The sequence below is a fragment of the Nomascus leucogenys genome, chromosome 15 (genome assembly GCF_006542625.1).
Source record: "Nomascus leucogenys isolate Asia chromosome 15, Asia_NLE_v1, whole genome shotgun sequence".
NCBI lineage: Eukaryota > Metazoa > Chordata > Mammalia > Primates > Hylobatidae > Nomascus > Nomascus leucogenys.
The window spans coordinates 75,705,779-75,727,327 of NC_044395.1; the positions used below are offsets into that span (position 1 = coordinate 75,705,779).

At 35.8% G+C, this 21,549-nt stretch overlaps 1 protein-coding gene across 1 annotated transcript in view; it reads left to right on the plus strand.

The window, feature by feature from the left end:
• The window catches only part of PDE3B (phosphodiesterase 3B), a 227,200-nt gene that overhangs the window by 130,680 nt on the left and 74,971 nt on the right, over positions 1 to 21,549 (plus strand). Inside the window, exons 3-4 of the mRNA XM_030829527.1 lie at positions 13,977 to 14,225; positions 16,635 to 16,771. Coding sequence (XP_030685387.1) covers positions 13,977 to 14,225; positions 16,635 to 16,771 — 386 coding nt within the window. The remainder of the gene's footprint in view (positions 1 to 13,976; positions 14,226 to 16,634; positions 16,772 to 21,549) is intronic.

Genomic DNA, 21,549 nt, shown 5'->3' on the forward strand with positions numbered 1-21,549 from the left:
TGTAAAGGGGAAAAAATAGATTGAAGGCCATATCTGAGACAAAGCAAAGCAACTGGCAACATATTTTATTAGGGAAGTAAAGATATCCAACTTTCATTTTTTGGTAAACTTTTTATTGAATTATACATGCAGAAAAGTGTACAGCTCAATTTTCAGAAGTTAAACATCCCATGTAACTGGTACCGATATGAAGAAATAGAATATTTCCAGTATCTCAGAAGCCTCACTTATGCCCAATTCCAGTCATTACCTATATCCCCAAAGATAAATCCTGAGTTCTAGTAACTAGTTTTGCTAATTTTTGAACTTTATATATACACAAATGGAATAATATGTGTACTTTTTTAGGATTTTTTGAACACCTAAGTAATATATGTTTATATCAGATAAAATGAAAATAGAAGTATTTAATATAAGGAGAAAAAAGGAAAATCATTCATAAAACATCAAGCAATAACTGTGTTAACTATGTTAACTTTTGATGTCTATCTTTATTGATCTTTCCCATTATGCTAAATTTACTTAATAATTCTAATAGCTTATTTGAAGATTCTTTGAGTCTTGAAGTACACAATAATGTTATCTATGAATAAAGACAGATTTATTTATTTATTTCCAAACCTATGCCTTTTATTTCTTTTTCTCATGTTATTGTACTTTCTAGGACCTTCAATGCAGTGTTGAATGGAAGTGGTATGAGTAGGCAGCCTTGTTTTTCTTCATGAACTCAGGGAGAAAGTGTTCAGCATATCACCACTAATGTTTTTTGTAGATACCCTTTAGCAGATTAAGGAAGTTTTATTCTAATTCTAGTTTACTAAGGACTTTTTTTCTCTTTTTAAGTCATGAGTGGGTATGGAATTTTATCAAATGCATTTTCTGCATCTATTCAAATGATTCGAGATTTTTTTTCTAATTATTCTACTAATGTGGTGAATTACATTGTTTAATTGATATGTTTGTTAAACCATCCCTGTATTCCCAGAATAAAGTAAATTTGTTCAAGATACATTTTGTTTAAATCTTTATCACTAGATTGTTTGTTAATGTTTTGTTTAGAAATTTTGAATTTGTATTTATGAGAGAGTATTGGCCTATAAATTCTTACTTTTCATAATGTTCTTGGCATTATATTGGTATCACGGTTACCAAGAACCTTGATATCAAGATAAAATAAGGTGAGATATTTACCCTTTCTATTATCTCGAAAAGTTTGGGTAAGATTAAAAATTGGTATTATTTCCTCCTTTAATGTTCGGAAGAATGCTCTGGTGAAGCTATCTCACCTTGAAGAATTATTTTGTGGACAAATTTTAAGTTATAGATTCAATTTCTTTAATAGTTTTAGTATCATTTAGATTTTCCATCTTTTCTTCTAACAATTGAGTTACTTCTGTTTTTCTAGAAATTCCTTTTTTTATTGTTGTTCGTTCCAGCATTTGTGAGACTGCTGAAAGCCCTATTTTAATTTCAAAATAGAAATCTTTTTGAGGATTTCTACTTGGTTTATCTCTCTCTTTGCCACTGTTTATAAATTGGCAAATGCCTTTAGAGGAAAAGCAGGTCTGAATTTAAGCTCACTACTTTGTTTTTCTCATCACTTTGGGATCTTGTTTGGCCCCCTCCATCTTCATAGCTCTGAACTCCAATTTCGGTTTCCCAGCCCCTTGGGACTATAGATCTCTACTCTGTTTTCTGGCCTCTTATGGGCTTCTCATCCTCTCTGCTCTGTGCCAGTTATGAATCAGCAGAAAATTCCTAGAGGGAAAGGAGTAGCACAGAATGTTGGGTTTCTTTTAATCTTTTCTCTTAATTCTGGGTTCTTGGCCTTTTATGCCCTGGCTGTTTGGTTGTGTTTTGATGCCTTGAAATGTATGCTATTTATATTTTATTTCAGCTTTTCTAGTTGTTCTAGACAGAAGAGTTGGTCTGATACAAACCAGTCCCTCTTAGCTGGAAAATTAGACAAGCTTCTTAAGACACTCTGAACCTATTTCCTCACCTGCAAATTGAGAATAATACCAGTTCCCTCAAAGGGCTAATTAATATGTGCCTGGTACTTAATACAAATGTGAGCCAATATTATATAAATTTCAATAATAATACTAACTGGAACTTGAAGTATAAGACAGGAATGAGCATTTTTTTCTTTAAAAGGCCAGAGAGTAAATGTTTTAGCATTTGCAGGAAACATATGACCATTGCTACCTTTTGCCGCCCCCAATGCTTCTCCTCCTTCCCGCCTTTTTCCTCTTCTCCCTCCCACTCCTCTTCTTTTTCAATAACCAATTAAAACATAAAAACTATTCTTAACTTTATGTTCAACAATCAAGATTTTGCCAAATATAAGTGAATGGAAAATAAGAATTTAAGTTCAACTTTTAAAATTGTGGCAAATAATTTGAATATTCAATTTGATCTGACATAAGTTATTATGTCACTCTCTTGCTCATTTCTCTCGTTTCACTTAAAGTCTTTGTCATGTACATAAAAGAACTTACACAACATGGTTCCCGCCCTTACTCTCTTGTACTTCTCTGTCTTTGTCTTCTACTACTTTCTCCTTCATTTACTCTGTTCCAGCTGCACTGGCCTCCTTGTTATTCCCCAAACAAGTCAGACAGGCTTCTGACTCACGTCTTTGCACTTGCTAGTCTCTCTGCCTGGAATGCCTATTTCCCACACTTTGTCATGTCTTTACATAAGCATTTCCTTCTTAGTGAGGCATACCCCAACTCTCCTCTCTAAAACTGCATTGTGTTCTATCACATCTTTTTCCCTTAACTTACTTTATTTTCTCTTTTTAGCAGCCTGTTCAAAATCTATTATATACAACCCTTTATTACTCATATTACTTAGCTTGGAACCCAGTGTTCTCAAAAATTTGGTCCCAACATGTCTTTCCAACCTGTTTTTCATTGCTTTCTTATATAATCTGTACTTCAACAATTTCATGTTCCCTGTATAGCATTATTTTACCACTTAAAAATTGTATTTTACCACTTTTATACTTTTATTTATGCTGTGTCCATTTTATGCAGTACACTTCCCCAATACATTTTTGTTTTGTTTTATTGTAAACAAATATAAATACAATCCTACCAAATTTTTAGGGCCCAGCTCAAATGCTACCCCTTCCGTAAAATTTCTGTTACTATCCAAATGGAAGTTTTCTATATCTCTTTTGAACTCTAATGCCATTTTGTCGGTATATATATATATATATATATATTTGTTTTTTTGAGACGAAGTTTCACTCTTGTTGCCCAGGCTGGAGTGCAATGGCACGATTTCGGCTCACCGCAACCTCCGGCTCCCGGGTTCAAGTGATTCTCCTGCCTCAGCCTCCCGAGTAGCTGGGATTACAGGCATGTGCCACCACACCCAGCTAATTTTGTATTTTAGTAGAGATGGGATTTCTCCATGTTGGTTAGGCTGGTCTCGAACTCCCAATGTTAGGTGATCTGCCCACCTCGGCCTCCCAAAGTGCTGGGATTACAGGGGTGAGTGACCATGCCTGGCCATTTTGTCTGTATTTTTATCTCTTCACTTTCTGTTAATAATAACAGTACTATCTTTGCCTTTAGTTATATGTACTATACATTACTTTGTATGCTCTGCATGTGTTACCATATTTAACTCTCTCTTTTCCTCCTTGCTAAGTACAGTTATTAACTCTGGAAATAATATAAGAGGCAATCAAGTGAGAACTACGAAAAATAGAAAGAGGAAGGCAGACTGGCTAGGGACCCTAGTACAGGAAAAACAACACAGTGACAGAGTCTTTTATGACCCACATCCAACAGCAAACCTGGTTGAGGCCTCCACTCTCAACCTAACAACATAAGGTGACACAGGTAGGCTTATTCTTTCCCCAGATTAAACGAGAGCCCTGCCAACAACACTAAGCAAGTCTGGTGGCTCTAGCAAGGGGGAATTGATTTGGAACCACTGGCAATCAGTGACCAGGGAGAAGCATTCTCCTTCCCTCCTGGGCATGAGACTCCCCTTCCCCACTGACAGACACTGGGTGGCCAGTGTGCCTGTTAAGGGGGATATCCTCACAAATGCCTAGCCCAGAAAGTGATCTTTGTTCCTGTGGCTTGGAGACTCCTTTCTCTCCCCTAAAGGTACCAGATGACCCAACCTGAGGAAGCTCTCTTCCCCTACTCTAAGGCACTAGTGTGGACTAGTGGGAACCCAAGGGGCATCAAAAAAAAAAATCAAACACACCTAAATGATTGTGAATGCTTTGAAAATTGTCATCCAAACCACAGCCCACAAAAGTAGGCCAGGACCTGTGTGATAAACCTAAATGGGGATATGCCTTCTAATGGCAAAGATTTCAGTAGGACCCAGAGTCTTGTAAGTTTTAGTCAAAATATTGAGGATACAATAAAAAATCACCCATCATACCAAAACCAAGAAAATCACAACTTGAATAAGAAAAAGGAATGACAACACTAAGATGAATCAGATTTGGAATTATCTGGCAAGGATTTTTAAAGCAAACATCATAAAAATGCTCTAACAAATAATTACAAAGTATCTTGAAACAAATGGAAAAATAAAGAAAATATTAGCAAAAGAAATATAAATTATAAAGAAGAAACAAATGGAAATTATAGAACTGAAAAAATGCAATAATAGAAATTTAAAATTATTGGATGGGATGAATAACAGTGGAGATGACAGTAGGATAGAATCTGTGAGCTTAAGCATAGATCAATAGAATTTACCCAATTTTACAACATAGAGAAAACAGAAACAAAATCAGCAAGCCCTAGGGACCTATTGGGCAGTAACAAAGAACCAACATTTGTATTACTGGTGTTTGAGAAGGAGAAAGAGGGTGGCACTGAAAGAGTATCTGAAGAAGTAATGGCTGAAAACTTCTCAGATTTAGCCAAAAACTTAATCCTAGAGATTCAAGAAGCTTTCTGAACTCCAAATAGTATCAACCCCCTCAAAATCTACTCTAAGACATGTCATAATTAAACTTGTGAAAGCTAAAGACAAAGAAAATATCTTAAAAAGCATCCAGAGAGAAACAACACATTACCTATAGGGGAATGCCAATTCAAGTAATAGCAGATTTCTCATTTAAAACCATGAAGGCCAGAAGGAAGTGGCAGAACACTTTTGAAGAACTGGAAGAAAATGGCTGTAAAGTCTATATCCAGCAAAAGTATTCTTTAAGAATGAAGGGGAGGAGGTTCCAAGATGGCTGAATAGGAACAGCTCTAGTCTACAGCTCCCACTGTGAGCGATGCAGAAGACAGGTGATTTCTGCATTTCCAAATGAGGTACTGGGTTCATCTCACTGGGGCTTGTCAGACAGTGGATGCAGGACAGCAGGTGCAGCCACAGACTGTGAGCCGAAGCAGGGTGAGGCATCACCTCACCTGGGAAGCGCAAGAGGTCAGGGAATTCCCTTTCCTAGCCAAGGGAAGCCATGACAGATGGCACCTGGAAAATCGGGCCACTCCCACCCTAATACTGCACTTTTCCAATGGTCTTAGCAAACAGCACACTAGGAGATTATGTCCCGCGCCTGGCTTGGAGGGTCCCACACCAACAGAACCTCGCTCACTGCTAGCACAGCAGTCTAAGATGGAACTGCAAGGTGGCAGCAAGGCTGAGGGAGGGGCACCCGCCATTGCTGAAGCTTGAGTAGGTAAACAAAGCAGCCCTGAAGCTCAAACTGGGTGGAGCCCACCGCAGCTCAAGGAGTCCTGCTGGCCTCTGTAGACTCCACCTCTGGGGGCAGGGCATAGCTGAGCAAAAGGCAACAAAAACTTCTGCAGACTTAAATGTCCCTGTCTGACAGCTTTGAAGAGAGGAGTGGTTCTCCCAGCACGGAGTTTGAGATCTGAGAATGGACAGACTGACTCCTCAAGTGGGTCCCTGACCCCCAAATAGCCTAACTGGGAGGCACCTCCCAGTAGGGGCTGACTAACATCTCATATGGCCGAGGGCCCCTCTGAGACAAAGCTTCCAAAGGAACTATCAGGCAGCAACATTTGCCCTTCTGCAATATTTGCAGTTCTGCAGCCTCCACTGGTGATATCCAGGCAAAAAGTGTCTGGAGTGGACCTCCAGCAAACTCCAACAGACCTGCGGCTGAGGTTCCTGACCGTTAGAAGGAAAACTAACAGAAAGGACATCCACACCAGAACCCCATCTGTACGTCACCATCATCAAAGACCAAATGTAGATAAAACCACAAAGATGGGGAGAAACCAGAGCCGAAAAACTGAAAATTCTAAAAATCAGAGTGCCTCTTCACCTCTAAAGGAACACAGCTCCTCGCCAGCAACGGAACAAAGCTGGATGGAGAATGACTTTGACGAGTTGAGAGAAGAAGACTTTAGATGATTGGTAATAACAAACTTCTCCGAGCTGAAGGAGGATGTTCGAACCCATTGCAAAGAAAGTAAAAACCTTGAAAAAAGATTAGACGAATGGCTAACTAAAATAAACAGTGTAGAGAAGACTTTAAATGACCTGTTGGAGCTGAACGTCATGGCACGAGAACTGCGTGACACATGCACAAGCTTAAGTAGCCGATTTGATCAAGTAGAAGAAAGGGTGTCAGTGATTGAAGATCAAATGAATGAAATGAAGCGAGAAGTTTAGAGAAAAAAGAGTAAAAAGAAATGAACAAAGCCTCCAAGAAATATGGGACTATGTGAAAAGACCAAATCTACGTCTGATTGGTGTACCTGAAAGTGACGGGGAAAATGGAACCAAGTTGGAAAACACTCTGCAGGATATTATCCAGGAGAACTTCCCCAACCTAGCAAGGCAAGCCAACATTCAAATTCAGGAAATACAGAGAATGCCACAAAGATACTCCTCGAGAAGAGCAACTCCAAAACAAATAATTGTCAGATTAACCAAAGTTGAAATAAAGGAAAAAATGTTAAGGGCGGCCAGAGAGAAAGGTCTGGTTACCCACAAAGGGAAGCCCATCAGACTAATAGCAGATCTCTTGGCAGAAACTCTACAAGCCAGGAGAGAGTGGGGTCCAATATTCAACACTCTTAAAGAAAAGAATTTTCAACCCATAATTTCATATCCATCCCAACTAAGCTTCATAAGTGAAGGAGAAATAAAATCCTTTACAGACAAGCAAATTCTGAGAGATTTTGTCACCACCAGGCCTGCCTTACAAGAGCTCCTGAAGGAAGCACTAAACATGGAAATGAACAACTGGTAACAGCTCCTGCAAAAACATGCCAAATTGTAAAGACTATCGATGCTAGGAAGAAACTGCATCAAGTAATGAGCAAAATAAACAGCTAACATCATAATGACAGGATCAAATTCTCACATAACAATATTAACCTTAAATGTAAATGGGCTAAATGCTCCAATTAAAAGACACAGACTGGCAAATTGGATAAAGAGTCAAGACCCATCAGTGTGCTGTATTCAGAAGACCCATCTAACATGCAGAGACACACATAGGCTCAAAATAAAGGGATGGAGGAAGATCTACCAAGCAAATGGAAAACAAAAAAATGCAGGAGTTGCAATCCTAGTCTCGGATAAAACAGACTTTAAACCAACAAAGAACAGAAGAGACAAGGCCATTACATAATGGGTAAAGGGATCAATTCAACAAGAAGAGCTAACTATCCTAAATATATATGCATCCAATACAGGAGCACCCAGATTCATAAAGCAAGTCCTTAGAGACCTACAAAGAGACTTAGACTTCCACACAATAATAATGGGAGACTTTAACACTCCACCGTCAGCATTACACAGATCAACAAAACAGAAAGTTAACAAGGATATCCAGGAATTGAACTCAGCTCTGCACCAAGCGAACCTAATAGACATCTACAGAACTCTGCACCCCAAATCAACAGAATATACATTCTTTTCAGCACCACATTGCACTTATTGCAAAATTGACCACATAGTTGGAAGTAAAGCACTCCTCAGCAAATGTAAAAGAACAGAAATTATAACAAACTGTCTCTCAGACCACAGTGTAGTCAAACTAGAACTCAGGATTAAAAAACTCACTCAAAACCACTCAAGTACATGGAAACTGAACAACCTGCTCCTGAATGACTACTGGGTAAATAACGAAATGAAGGCAGAAATAAAGATGTTCTATGAAACCAATGAGAACAAAGACAAAACATACCAGAATCTCTGGGACACATTTAAAGTAGTGTGTAGAGAGAAATTTATAGCACTAAATGCCCACAAGAGAAAGCAGGAAAGATCTAAAATTGACACCCTAATATCACAATTAAAAGAACAAGAGAAGCAAGAGCAAACAAATTCAAGAGCTAGCAGATGGCAAGAAATAACTAAGATCAGAGCAGAACTGAAGGAGATAGAGACACAAAAAACCCTTCAAAAAATCAATGAATCCAGAAGCTGGTTTTTTGAAAAGATCAACAAAATTGATAGACCGCTAGCAAGACTAATAAAGAAGAAAAGAGAGAAGAATCAAATAGATGTTATAAAAAATGATAAAGGGGATATCACCACCAATCCTACAGAGATACAAACTACCATCAGAGAATACTGTAAACACCTCTACGCAAATAAACTAGAAAATCTAGAAGAAATGGGTAAATTCCTGGACACATACACCCTCCCAAGACTAAACCAGGAAGAAATTGAATTTCTGAATAGACTAATAACAGGCTCTGAAATTGAGGCAATAATTAATAGCCTACCAACCAAAAAAAGTCCAGGACCAGATGGAGTCACAGCTGAATTCTACCAGAGGTACAAAGAGGAGCTGGTACCATTCCTTCTGAAACTATTCCAATCAATAGAAAAAGAGGGAATCCTCCCTAACTCATTTTATGAGGCCAACGTTATCCTGATACCAAAGCCTGCCAGAGACACAACAAAAAAGAGTTTTAGACCAATATCCCTGATGAACATCGATGCAAAAATCCTGAATAAAATACTGGCAAACTGAATCCAGCAGCACATCAAAAAGCTTATCCACGATGATCAAGTGGGTTTCATCCCTGGGATGCAAGGCTGGTTCAACATATGCAAATCAATAAATGTAATCCATCATATAAACAGAACCAAAGACAAAAACCACATGATTATCTCAATAGATGCAGAAAAGGCCTTCGACAAAATTCAGCAGCCCTTCATGCTAAAAACTCTCAAAAAATTAGGTATTGATGGGACGTATCTCAAAATAATAAGAGCTATTTATGACAAACCCACAGCCAGTATCATACTGAATGGGCAAAAACCGGAAGCATTCCCTTTGAAAACCAGCACAAGACAGGGATGCCTCTGTCTCACCACTCCTATTCAACATAATGTTGGAAGTTCTGGTCAGGGCAGTCAGGCAGGAGAAAGAAATAAAGGGTATTCAATTAGGAAAAGAGGAAGTCAAATTGTCCCTGTTTGCAGATGACATGATTGTATATTTAGAAAACCCCATTGTCTCAGCCCAAAATCTCCTTAAGCTGATAAGCAACTTCAGCAAAGTCTCAGGATACAAAATCAATGTGCAAAAATCACAAGCATTCCTATACACCGTTAACAGACAAACAGCCAAATCATGAGTGAACTCCCATTCACAATTGCTTCAAAGAGAATAAAATACCTAGGAATCCAATTTAAAAGGAATGTGAAGGACCTCTTCAGGGAGAACTGCAAACCACTGCTCAATGAAATAAAAGAGGACACAAACAAATGGCTATATTGCCCAAGGTAATTTATAGATTCAATGCTGTCTCCAACAAGCTACCATTGACTTTCTTCACAGAATTGGAAAAAACTTCTTGAAAGTTAATGTGGAACCAAAAAAGGGCCCGCATTGCCAAGACAATCCTAAGCCAAAAGAACAAAGCTGGAGGCATCACGCTATCTGACTTCAAACTATACTGCAAGCCTACAGTAACCAAAACAGCATGGTACTGGTACCAAAACAGAGATATGGACCAATGGAACAGAACAGAGCCCTCAGAAATAGTACCACGCATACACAACCACCCAATCTTTGAGAAACCTGATAAAACCAAGAAATGGGGAAAGGATTGCCTATTTAATAAATGGTATTGAGAAAACTGGCTAGCCATATGCAGAAAGCTTTAACTGGATCCCTTCCTTACACCTTATACAAAAATTAATTCAAGATGGATTAAAGACTTAAATGTTAGACCTAAAACCATAAAAACCCTAGAAGTAAACCTAGGCAATACCATTCAGGACATAGGCATGGGCAAGGACTTCATGGCTAAAACACGAAAAGCAATGGCAACAAAAGCCAAAATTGACAAATGGGATCTAATTAAACTAAAGAGCTTCTGATAGCAAAAGAAACTACCATCAGAATGAACAGGCAACCTACAGAATGGGAGAACATTTTTGCACTCTCTCCATCTGACAAAGGGCTAATATCCAGAATCTATAAAGAACTTAAACAAATTCACAAGAAAAAAATCAAACAACCCCATTAAAAAGTGGGCGAAGTATATGAACAGACACTTCTCAAAAGAAGACATTTATGCAGCCAACAGACACTTGAATGCTCATCATCACTGGCCATGAGAGAAATGCAAATCAAAACCACAGTGAGATACCATCTCACACCAGTTAGAATGGTGATCATTAAAAAGTCAGGAAACAACAGGTGCTGGAGAGCATGTAGAGAAATAGGAACACTTTTACACTGTTGGTGGGACTGTAAACTAGTTCAACCATTGTGGAAGACAGTATGGTGATTTCTCAAGGATCTAGAACAAGAAATACCATTTGACCCAGCCATCCCATTACTGGGTATATACCCAAAGGATTATAAATCATGCTGCTATTAAGACACATGCACACATATGTTTATTGTGGCACTATTCACAATAGCAAAGACTTGAAACCAACCCAAATGTCCATCAGTGATAGACTGGATTAAGAAAAAGTAGCACATATGCACCATGGAATAGTATGCAGCCATAAAAAGGATGAGTTCATGTCCTTTGTAGGGACATGGATGAAGCTGGAAACCATCATTCTGAGCAAGCTATCGCAAGGACAGAAATCCAAACACTGCATGTTCTCACTCATAGGTGGGAATTGAATAATGAGAACACTTGGACACAGGAGGGGGAACATCACACACCGGGGCCTGTAGTGGGGTGGGGGAGTGGGGAGGGATAGCTAGCATTGGGCGATATACCTAATATAAATGATGAGTTGATGGGTGCAGCACACCAACATGGCACATGTATGCATATGTAACCTGCACGTTGTGCACATGTATCCTAGAACACAAAATATAATAATAAAAAAAAAAGAATGAAGGGGAAAACATTGTGAAATGAAGGAAAAGAAAAGAATCTGTCAGTAAGAGACTTACCTTGCAAGAAAGACAAAAGGAAGTTCTTTAAACCAGGTGCCACCAACCAGTACTGGTCTGTGGCCTGTTAGGAACTGGGCCACATAGCCAGAGATGAGCAGTGGACAGATGAGCATTACCACCTGAGTTCTGCCTCCTGTCAGATGAGCCACCACATTAGATTCTCATAGGAGCACAAATCCTATGGTGAACTGCACATGCAAGGGATTTGGGGTTATACACTCCTTATGAGAGTCTAAGGCCTGATGATCTGTGGTGGAACAGTTTCATCCTGAAACCATCTCCTCACACCCCCACCCAGCCTGTGGAAAAATTGTCTTCCACGAAACCTGTCCCTGATGCCAAAAAGGTTAGGGAACCCCTGCTTTAAACAGAAAGGAAATTATAAAAGAAGGACTCTTGAAGTAACAGGAAGGAAGAACGAACAATGAAACAAGAAGAAATAGTGGGAGAATGCTATAGACTATCCTTCTTGTGAGTTTCATGAATCATATTTGATGATTGCAACAAAAATTATAACATCATCTGATACTCAAGACAAGACAATTATACTTAAATGTAGGCAAGGTAGAGACCTAACTAGTAGTAAGGTTTTCAACACTTCACTCAAAGTGGTAAAATGTTGATACCAGTAGACTGTGATAAGTCACATATGTACATTGTATTGCCAAGGGCAACCGCTAAGAAAACTGAATATAGTAATACACTCAGAAACTCTATAAATTAATCAAGATGGAATCATAAAAATATTCTAGTAACCCCAGAAAAGCAAGAAAAAACAGAGGAACAAGGAACAGAAGAAACAAACAGAAAACAAATAATAAAATGGCAAACTTATGCCCTGACATAAGTATTTACCTTCAAAGGATACAATATGAACAAAAGGAAAAATTGACCGTGAAAAAAAGATTTGTCTATGAAAATGATTTTTTTTTACATGAGGTATTCCTGTTGTCATGGGAGATATTTATGAGTAGATTCTAATTACCTTGTATTGTTAAGGTGAAAGTCACACTGTACTCTCAGTAAATTTGTGATTTGTTCTTTCCTAATTTCAACAGTTTTTAAACAGTATTGAGGAAAGGTTACTTGCAAATAAAAATTGATTTTGTATGTGTTCCATTTGAATATGTAAATATTATGAGGAACATTTAGAATCACAATAATCAGAGAATTCAGTTTGAAGCAGCAATTAGAGGTTTTTTTGCCTATCAGATAGGTAAGCATTAATTAAATTCATAGTTGCTAATTGTAATGGGATATGGAAAAATAGGTGCTGTTACATACAATTAGAAGTGTAGATTTGATCAACATATTCTAAGGCAGTTTTAGAGGAATGACCTTATTTTAACATGTTAATTTGCATTCAGCAATTCAGATTATGGGAAGCTGTGTATAAGAAATATGCTTAATTGTTCATAGTAACATATATAGACAGGTGTTTATTTTAGTAGTATTTGCAGGGGAGAAAGACTAGAAATAGTTGGGCTATGCCCTGGTATCAGGAAATGTTTTAAAGTAAAAACTAGTACATATTAACACTTCATAAGAAAAAAAAATTCCACAAAGAGCAGACATTATTTAGCTAGCTTGGTGTAATGTTCATAATATTTCTCAGTTCCAAAATGTATTGAGGATACTTCAATAAACAGTTTTGTTGTGAACTCATTAATTTGAATAATTATTAATTGCAAACACACCCAAATGTAAGTTCAAGGTACAACAACAACAACAAAAAACAAAAGTAACATTTAATTTACTGTTCTGATTGTTAGTCCATTTATTTCTATGGGTAATCAAGTTGAACATCATATGTCTGTTTTTTCAGCGAGTAAAAATCATCTCATGTTTACATCGGCGACATATTTCTTCTAAATTAAAAATTTTTTTTCTACCAAATTTTTTAGGCCTTGCCTGATGCTACCCTGTCTGTGAGGTTTTTGTTAATTATTCATCTTTAAGTTATCACTATCTCTTTTGAACTATAACATATTTTTCTGTATTTTTATCTCATCATTTTCCATAATATTAATAGTAATAATACTTTTTTGTGCTTTAAATCATACATTATACACTGCTTTATTTGCTTTACATATATTATCAGATTTCTCATATTAGCCTATAATAAGGTAGACATTACTATCCTGATTTTACATTGAAGAAACTAAAATATTTAGAGGTTAAGTAAATTACTCAAGGTCACAAAGGTAAGATTAAAGTTTAGGTTTCAAATTCAGGTATGTTTGCTACAAAACCTTGTCACTGTGTTAGACTGCCTCTTAAGTGAGTAAGGTAAATGAAGTAAATGCTTTGTATGTTTAAAAGAAATTTTGTTATAAAGGAAAGGAAATAATCAATGAATTAATGAAATGTTCAAATTACAGACTTTAAAGTAAATACAGATTTAGTTTTATACTAGTCATAAGGTAATTCATTGTTAGTAGTTAATACCATTAAATATAATGTGATAATCAGCTAGCGAAAAAGAAAAAAATTAAAGTTCACGGTTATTTGCTACATATATATATATATAAATTTTAAGTTAGAATTATACCATTTGTTATATCATTTATGCCATGTACAAATGAATGAAAATTTCACTTTTTTTGCTTTCTAGAATTCTGGAGGTGGAAATGGAGTTGATCTTTCAGTGCTAAATGAGGCTCGCAATATGGTGTCAGATCTTCTGATTGATCCAAGCCTTCCACCACAAGTCATTTCCTCTCTACGGAGTATCAGTAGCTTAATGGGTGCTTTCTCAGGTTCCTGTAGGCCAAAGATTAATCCTCTCACACCATTTCCTGGATTTTACCCCTGCTCTGAAATAGAGGACCCAGCTGAGAAAGGGGATAGAAAACTTAACAAGGTCGAAATACAGTAATCATCCAACCCTATTTATCAAATTTAATGATATTTTCAAATTAACTGCTCCTTTAAATTCTATATAAAATACAATTTTCGTTTCAAGGACCAGACATAATATTGAGCTGCTTGGGATGTTAGAGGCAATTATAAGCTCAAATAATTATAGTTGAGTATTCAGTTTTTATTTTAAATACATTGCTGTGATTAGCACTTATAATTTGAATGGTAACAACTATGTATTATTATTCTTGTTAAGAAGTAGAGAACAGCAAGCAAATTTTGTTCCAGGCTTATACAACAAACTAGTAGTCAGATCCTGTTATTGCTCTATTTTATTCTTTAGAATCTGGGAATTGTTCTTGTTGAGCCAAGAAGAAATGGTCATTATCGTATTCATTTTACGAATTACATAGCATTATTTTAAAATGATTTTTATGTTTTTTGAACCGTGTTTTCCCCCCTTTTACACCTACTGAAGATTACTGTAGCCCAGTAGGCATTGATTTTTATATCATTAGAATAGAGGATTAATTTCTCTTTAAAATATATTTCAAAATAGGATTTTCTTTAGAAAATAATAAATACTGTTCTAAATGGGTATGCATTATTCTTGTTCAGAGTGCTTTTACTTCTTTTATTTGACTATTATCAGTATCTTTGCCAATAGCTAAAATCATAAAACTTTAAAACTAGAAACATTTTAGAAATTATTTTACTCAACCATTTTATTCCAGATAAGGAAACTAACCAAGAGAAGACGAAATTTATTTCAGTTAATTTTGTCAATTGTAGTAATGCTTATAGAACTTAGAAATAGGTAAATACAGTTTTTGTAGGGATTTTGATCATCAGTTAATTTTATCAGTTGTCAGCATTAGGGTTTAGAAATGTTGACAAGTTAAGCAAACCCAATTAGAGGAAAAGGATTTCAGAAGTATTGATCACAATCTGGATCATAGTTGTGTGATGGTTTTTTTTTTAAAGTTTATACAGTAGCACCTACATTAGTCAAAACCCAATTAACTAGTATTTAGTTATATGACTTCTTTTTAGCACTCTATCTTATAAGAGGTTAATCACAAGCATTCAGAGGACATAGCAATAAACCATAAATAAAATAATTTTAATGTATTCTTGAGTTAGTTTTCACTCTATATGTTACTCTTCCTTTGCATTTTCTATTGATATTTGATACTCAGGATGGTAATTTTTAAAAATAGTAATTCTTAAAATTTTTAATCAGAAATCATATTGTTATCAGTATTTAGTGTGTAGAAAAGTGTACTGGTACATTTTAGGAACATTTTAAACATAATATTAATTAAACAGGATGCCTAAATGCCTCATTTCCTGAGCATTGTAGTTAATCAAGGTTATTTTGGGTTCTGGAATCTACTGATAGAGTAAGTCATATAAGAACCAGGAAGTAACCCTTATTCCTTTTCTTTGTGTTCTTTAAACTCCTTATTAGAGTTCTATATCGAATTTGTCTCTGCTTTTGGAAAAGCATATAAAAAGCCTGTTGTTACTTCAGAAAAGGGCAAAGGCATTTATTGAAAAAACAATAGGCAAAAGGGAAAAGGAACAGATAATATAACTATCTTATACACATTAAGAACAAAGAAAGATCATATGAACCTAAATGACAGTCAACAAGGATATTAACATAAAGGACTTTTTCACTGATGGTCTAATTAACTATTAACCTTTACAAAATCAGTGTCCTTGGGAAAACTGAAACATAAGACAGATACTTATCTCTGAGATTGTTGCAGTGTCTGCTGATAGAGGAAATTCATAAGCAGCAGAAACTATTATGTAAATCTCAGTAAAACATTTATAATGGTCAAAAATGGAATATGGTTAATTGAACATTTGGGTTAGTTGAGAATATTTTTTAAAATTAGGGCAAAATATTAATGCTAAAGGTGTTCTGTATTTAACTCAGTCATTTATTCAAACTCAGAATCCTGCAGTTTCTCCTGATTAACAGCTAAGTAAATTCTATAGCACTGTACTGAAAATATAAAAAATTTAGAATATAGGGCTGATCATCCCTGATCCTAAGATTGTCCTCTGAAGTTGATTTTCGGGGTAAATCTTTCATATCCACTTTTTAAATTGCCAATTGTTTCTTATGAAACAAGTAGTAAAATGTACAAAAGAAAAAGAATCTAGCTTAAATTATAGAGTTCAGACATATTTTTTAATAGGAGGAAGAGGAATAGAATAACAAAATACAGTGTGAAATTTGGAGTAAATTGACAGATTTTCAGAATAAAATGTTTCTTTTTTCTCTGTACATGTTAAAAATATACTTCGTATTGATACTTTCATGTGCCATCACTAATATTACATATATAGCATATTAAAGAGTGACATTTTTAACCATTGTTAAATTATTCAACAGGGACTAAATAGGAATAGTTTGCCAACTCCACAGCTGAGGAGGAGCTCAGGAACTTCAGGATTGCTGCCTGTTGAACAGTCTTCAAGGTGGGATCGTAATAATGGCAAAAGGCCTCACCAAGAATTTGGCATTTCAAGGTAAAATCTGCAGAGCATTTTAAGAAACTTGAATCGAATGCATCTACTTTGTTTCTGTCAATAATGTTTCAAATAGTTCTGGAAGCAGAAAGGAATGGTTGAAGTATTTTATGTATAGAACAACATGTGTAGTAATAATATGGTGAAATAGAGAAACTGATTATTAAAAAGAAGCTAATGTGTCTTATCCTAAAACTTTGATAGGCTGGGTACAAAATGTGCTGGATCCCTGAGAACATGAGATAGTTTAGGGAAATTAGGATCAACTCAGGACTGGGTGCTGGGGAACTTTTTAAATCGATAGAAGTGGCCATTACAGGGTTAGCCACCAATCCAATGAATAGTATCCAAAGGTAGGTCTGCAGAATTACTGACTTCTGAAAAGAGGAGCACGTTTCCAAGGCTCATCACAGTTGTTAGGATTAAGGTAACCAGACTTTCAAATCCTGTTCCTGCTGGAGGTTGAGACAACTAATATATTCTATATTCTGTTGAGGATTTACTTGGAACTGAACAATGCTAATCTTATAAATGAAAGGCATCAGTAACTTTAAGTAAATGAGGCTGGAAAAATGCAGGAGCTGAAATCTCCTGAATGTAAATATATACATTTACCCTGATAACAAAGGATTTAATAATACAGTACTTTGTCTTTTAAAAGCCAGGAAGGATACCGATCCTTGTGTGAGTTTGTCATAAGTTTTTCTTTACTCAGCTTTCTAATTATGTTAATATAATATTGGAATTGGCACAAATTCTGTGTTAACCACTTTCTGGTATTACTGAGCATGTTTTATACTTTTGAGCTGTATAGTTTCACATTTGAAACAGTAGATGGCAGGATTGGATCATAGCTATTTGTTAAAATTTATGTTAACAGATAATCAGGTGATTATAATTTTCTAGATTCTTAGGTGGTTTATTAATTTGAATCTTGTATAATATATTCAAGCAGGTGAACTCCTTTTTGTAAAAGAAAAATTGAATGAAGTGATGTCTAAAACAGGAATGGATTGATGTATGAAGAGTACTGTACAGGAAAATGAGCATTGGTCCAAAATTTGCCATGGCCTGAACATCATAGTCTTTTTTTTTTGTAAAGGAAGCAGGATATAGGGAAGTGAATGATGTTAGGAACAGAAAATGTAACAGTATTTCTTAACTATGGGTAGCATTATCTTGAGGATATAGTTGGGTTTTAAAAGGAATGATAAAAATGTTTTATACTTTAACCTTTCATACTGATGTAACAGCAATGCATTTGCAGTTAAAGAAACATTTGATACATTGAGTTAAGGTCATTTTTATCCTGCTGCCTCAGATAATTGATTAAAATAGAAGCATAGTCCAGAGAAAACTAATCTTTAACTCTGAAAAGTGTTTATTATATAAAGCTAAATGTAGGTAGATTCTATATAGTGACTTAACTCTAATTAAAACAAAATTTATGCCTCATAAAATATTTAGAAATTTGGAGAATAAATTAATTGGTGGTATTATGTACGTCTATTTTAAAGAGACCAGGCTAGATGTATCTTTTCTAGTTTGCAGAAGCTGGAGCCTCTTGGTAATAAATGTCTGTGTGTACTTTGCACATAGGTGGGTTATGATGGGAATATATGAAACATTTACAACCACTATTCCTTTTCAGATTCAAGTCTCTGGATCAGTGCTGTCTAATAGAAATTTTTGCAATGATGGAAATAGTTTATATCTGCACTGTCTAATATGGTACTCCCTAGCTACATGTGACTGTTAATCATTTGAAATGTGTCTAGCATGACTAAGGAACTGAATTTTAAATGTGATTTAATTCTTACTAATTTCATTCAGATATAAAGAGCCATATGTGACTGTTTTGTAGATATATGTGACATCCATATTAGTGCAGCTGTAGATCTTTAATGCATAGTGATCTTTTGTTCAGGAATCTTTAGACTTTAGTAGCACAAAACTAATAGACTTATGACTCTGAAATCATCTTGACTTTATATTATAGTACTCTAGAATCGAGATCTCATATCCTTGATTTTGAGTCTTGAGCTTTGGATTCTGATCACAGTTTGCCTGACTTGATTTCAACATGATTCCAGTGTTGAACCTCTCATTTCCTGAGCCTATGCCTGAACCCAGATTTCTCATCATTCCAGCTGCTTTTTCATCTGTTACTATTGTTCTGCCCTTATTTCCCGGCACAATGCTGCCATCCTCTAGTGGAGTGGTTGCTTACAAAATTGATTTACTTAGAGACTTGGTGTTATCTTTGCATCCTGTTACCTTATTCTACAGATAACAGTTGTCAGATATCTGTCTGCATTATCTTTTATTCTCTATTCCTTCTTCTCCTTTATCACTGTGCCTATACTATTTTATGCTTTCATTACTACTTACTTGGGCTATTGACTTAGCCTCTTAATTCCGGTTTCCATTATCCTTCTTGACTTTATTAATCTTCTCCCTTACACTAGAAATCTTCCTTAAATAAAACTGTGATTGCAGTTGTCCCTGGTTATCCCTGGGGAATTGGTTCCAGGCCCCTCCCCTTCCCATGGGTACAAAAATCCATGGATGCTTGAGTCCTTTATATAAAATGGTGTAGTATTTACGTATACTCTCTACACATCCTTTCATATACTTTAAATCACCTCCAGATTATTTATAATACCTAAGGCAATGTAAATGCTATGTAAAGAGTTGTTATACTCTATTTTTTATTTGTATTTTTTATTACTGTGTTTTTTTTCCTTGAATATTTTTGATTTGGGGTTGGTTAAGTCTGTGGATGTAGAAACCTCACATACAGAGAGCTGACTGTATATAGTTTTTCTAGTCATTGCATTTTTGGACTCTTTACCAGTCCTATAGAATAACGCCCTAATTCCTAGTGTAGAATGTGAAACCCAATTATACCTCATGACAAGCTGCAGCCCTTACTTGGAAAAAGTAAATGAACTAACATAGATGAGCAGTCTTTCAAATAATGAGAATAGAAAAATGATATGGAAAGCTTTCTAGGTAAAAACAATAGGCATGTAACTTGTTTAAGACTCTTCCTTGATGTTTTCTGATAATTTTGTTCTTAGTTTAACACCATTTGAAAATTAAGCTAAATTATGTTTCAAAATAACTAAAATACAAACAATGAAATATATATAAGGTATTTGGATAAAAAGTAATACCCTATTTGTGTAAAGAATAATATAGGATTTAATTTTGCTTTTATTCATGCTTTGCCTAGAGAAAAAAGTTAAGTATTATAACCCTGGGAGCTATGATAAAAATAATCAGAAGAAAGAAAACCACAGGGAAGAAGAGTTAGTCCCCGATTGAACAGCGACCCTGTTCTTATTGTTAAGAGTTTATTATTGTTCATCTGTTAGAGGACTTGAGATTTTACTAATTAAGGAGGCCATTCCTTTACAACACCAAAGTATGTTTCCAACATCACCTTCCTCTGCTCTTCTGAAATTCTAGTCAAGCTGAACTATTTGATCTTCTCTCTGTCCATCTGTGCACCGTTTTAATTTAAAAAGCTATTTAACTGGAATAGATCTCAGCTTCAGTTCTGTATATCCTTAGTTGGGCTCATAAATCACCTTATAAGGATAACACCTGGAGGTCCTTCTCCCTTCTCCAAGGAGAAGTACTCTTTTCTTCCTCTGAATTTCCATAACACGTTCTCTTACAGCACTTTTCACATTCTACTTTGTGTCAGCCATTACTACTCCTCTAAAGCCTGTTTAATTTCTATAAAGAGTTTGAGATTGCATTAAAATGAATCTTTGAAGACAAATGGCTGCTTAACAAGCGTCCTGCAGAGGTATGGTATCCATATGAGATTATGACCCTTAATCTTGCCTTCTGCTTAAGTTTCAGATCTGGGATGAGATTTCTCTGGTTAGAAAGTTCCAGGAAAGGTTGTCTTCTGGATTTGCTGATGATTAAATTACCCATCTCTGAGTTCTGGTTTTAGTACAGGTTGAATATCCCTTATCTGCAAGTCTTGGAACCAGAAGTGTTTCAGATTTCAGGTTTTGGTATATTTGCCTATGCATAATGTGGTATCTTGGGGATACAACCCAATATTCATTTATATTTCATATATACATAGCCTGAAGGTAATTTTTATAATATTTTAAATAATTTTATGCATGAAACAAAGTTTTGACTGTATTTTAACTGTGACCCATCTCATGTGGTCAAGTGTGGAATTTTCCATTTGCAGAGTCATGTTTATACTCAAGAAATTTTGAATTTTGGAGCATTTTGGATTTGGGATGTTCAACCTATACTTAGAGTTAAAAGAAGACTGAACTGCTGTTTTTGAACTGAGTGATGGGACCCAGCCTTCTCTGAGGTCAAACAGCACATATCCCGGGCTCACAGGTCACTCCTTTTGAACAGGTTTTCCCTGGGGAAAAAAATAGGCAAGTTGTGTTCAATTACCCTGTGGGCTATCAACTATAGTTACCTCCTACACTAAAGAGACTTGCTTTTAAACCTATGAGTCACCATTTATCTTCGCCGCTGCTGTGTAATCAAATCTAATAACTTGTTGCCTGGCAATAGTATGTACCCTAAATTCTGTGCCTTATAATTTATCAGAGACTTACACTAAGGTTATATTAGCAAACTTGACCCTATTTGAACCCCGGCAATTCAAGAGGGCTAATTGTGTCATCCTACTCAGCTTCTTAAGAGAATAACTCTGTAAATTTAGACATCTACAGTTATCAAGTTTATACAACTGCATTGAAACTGAGTTGGTACAGACCTTG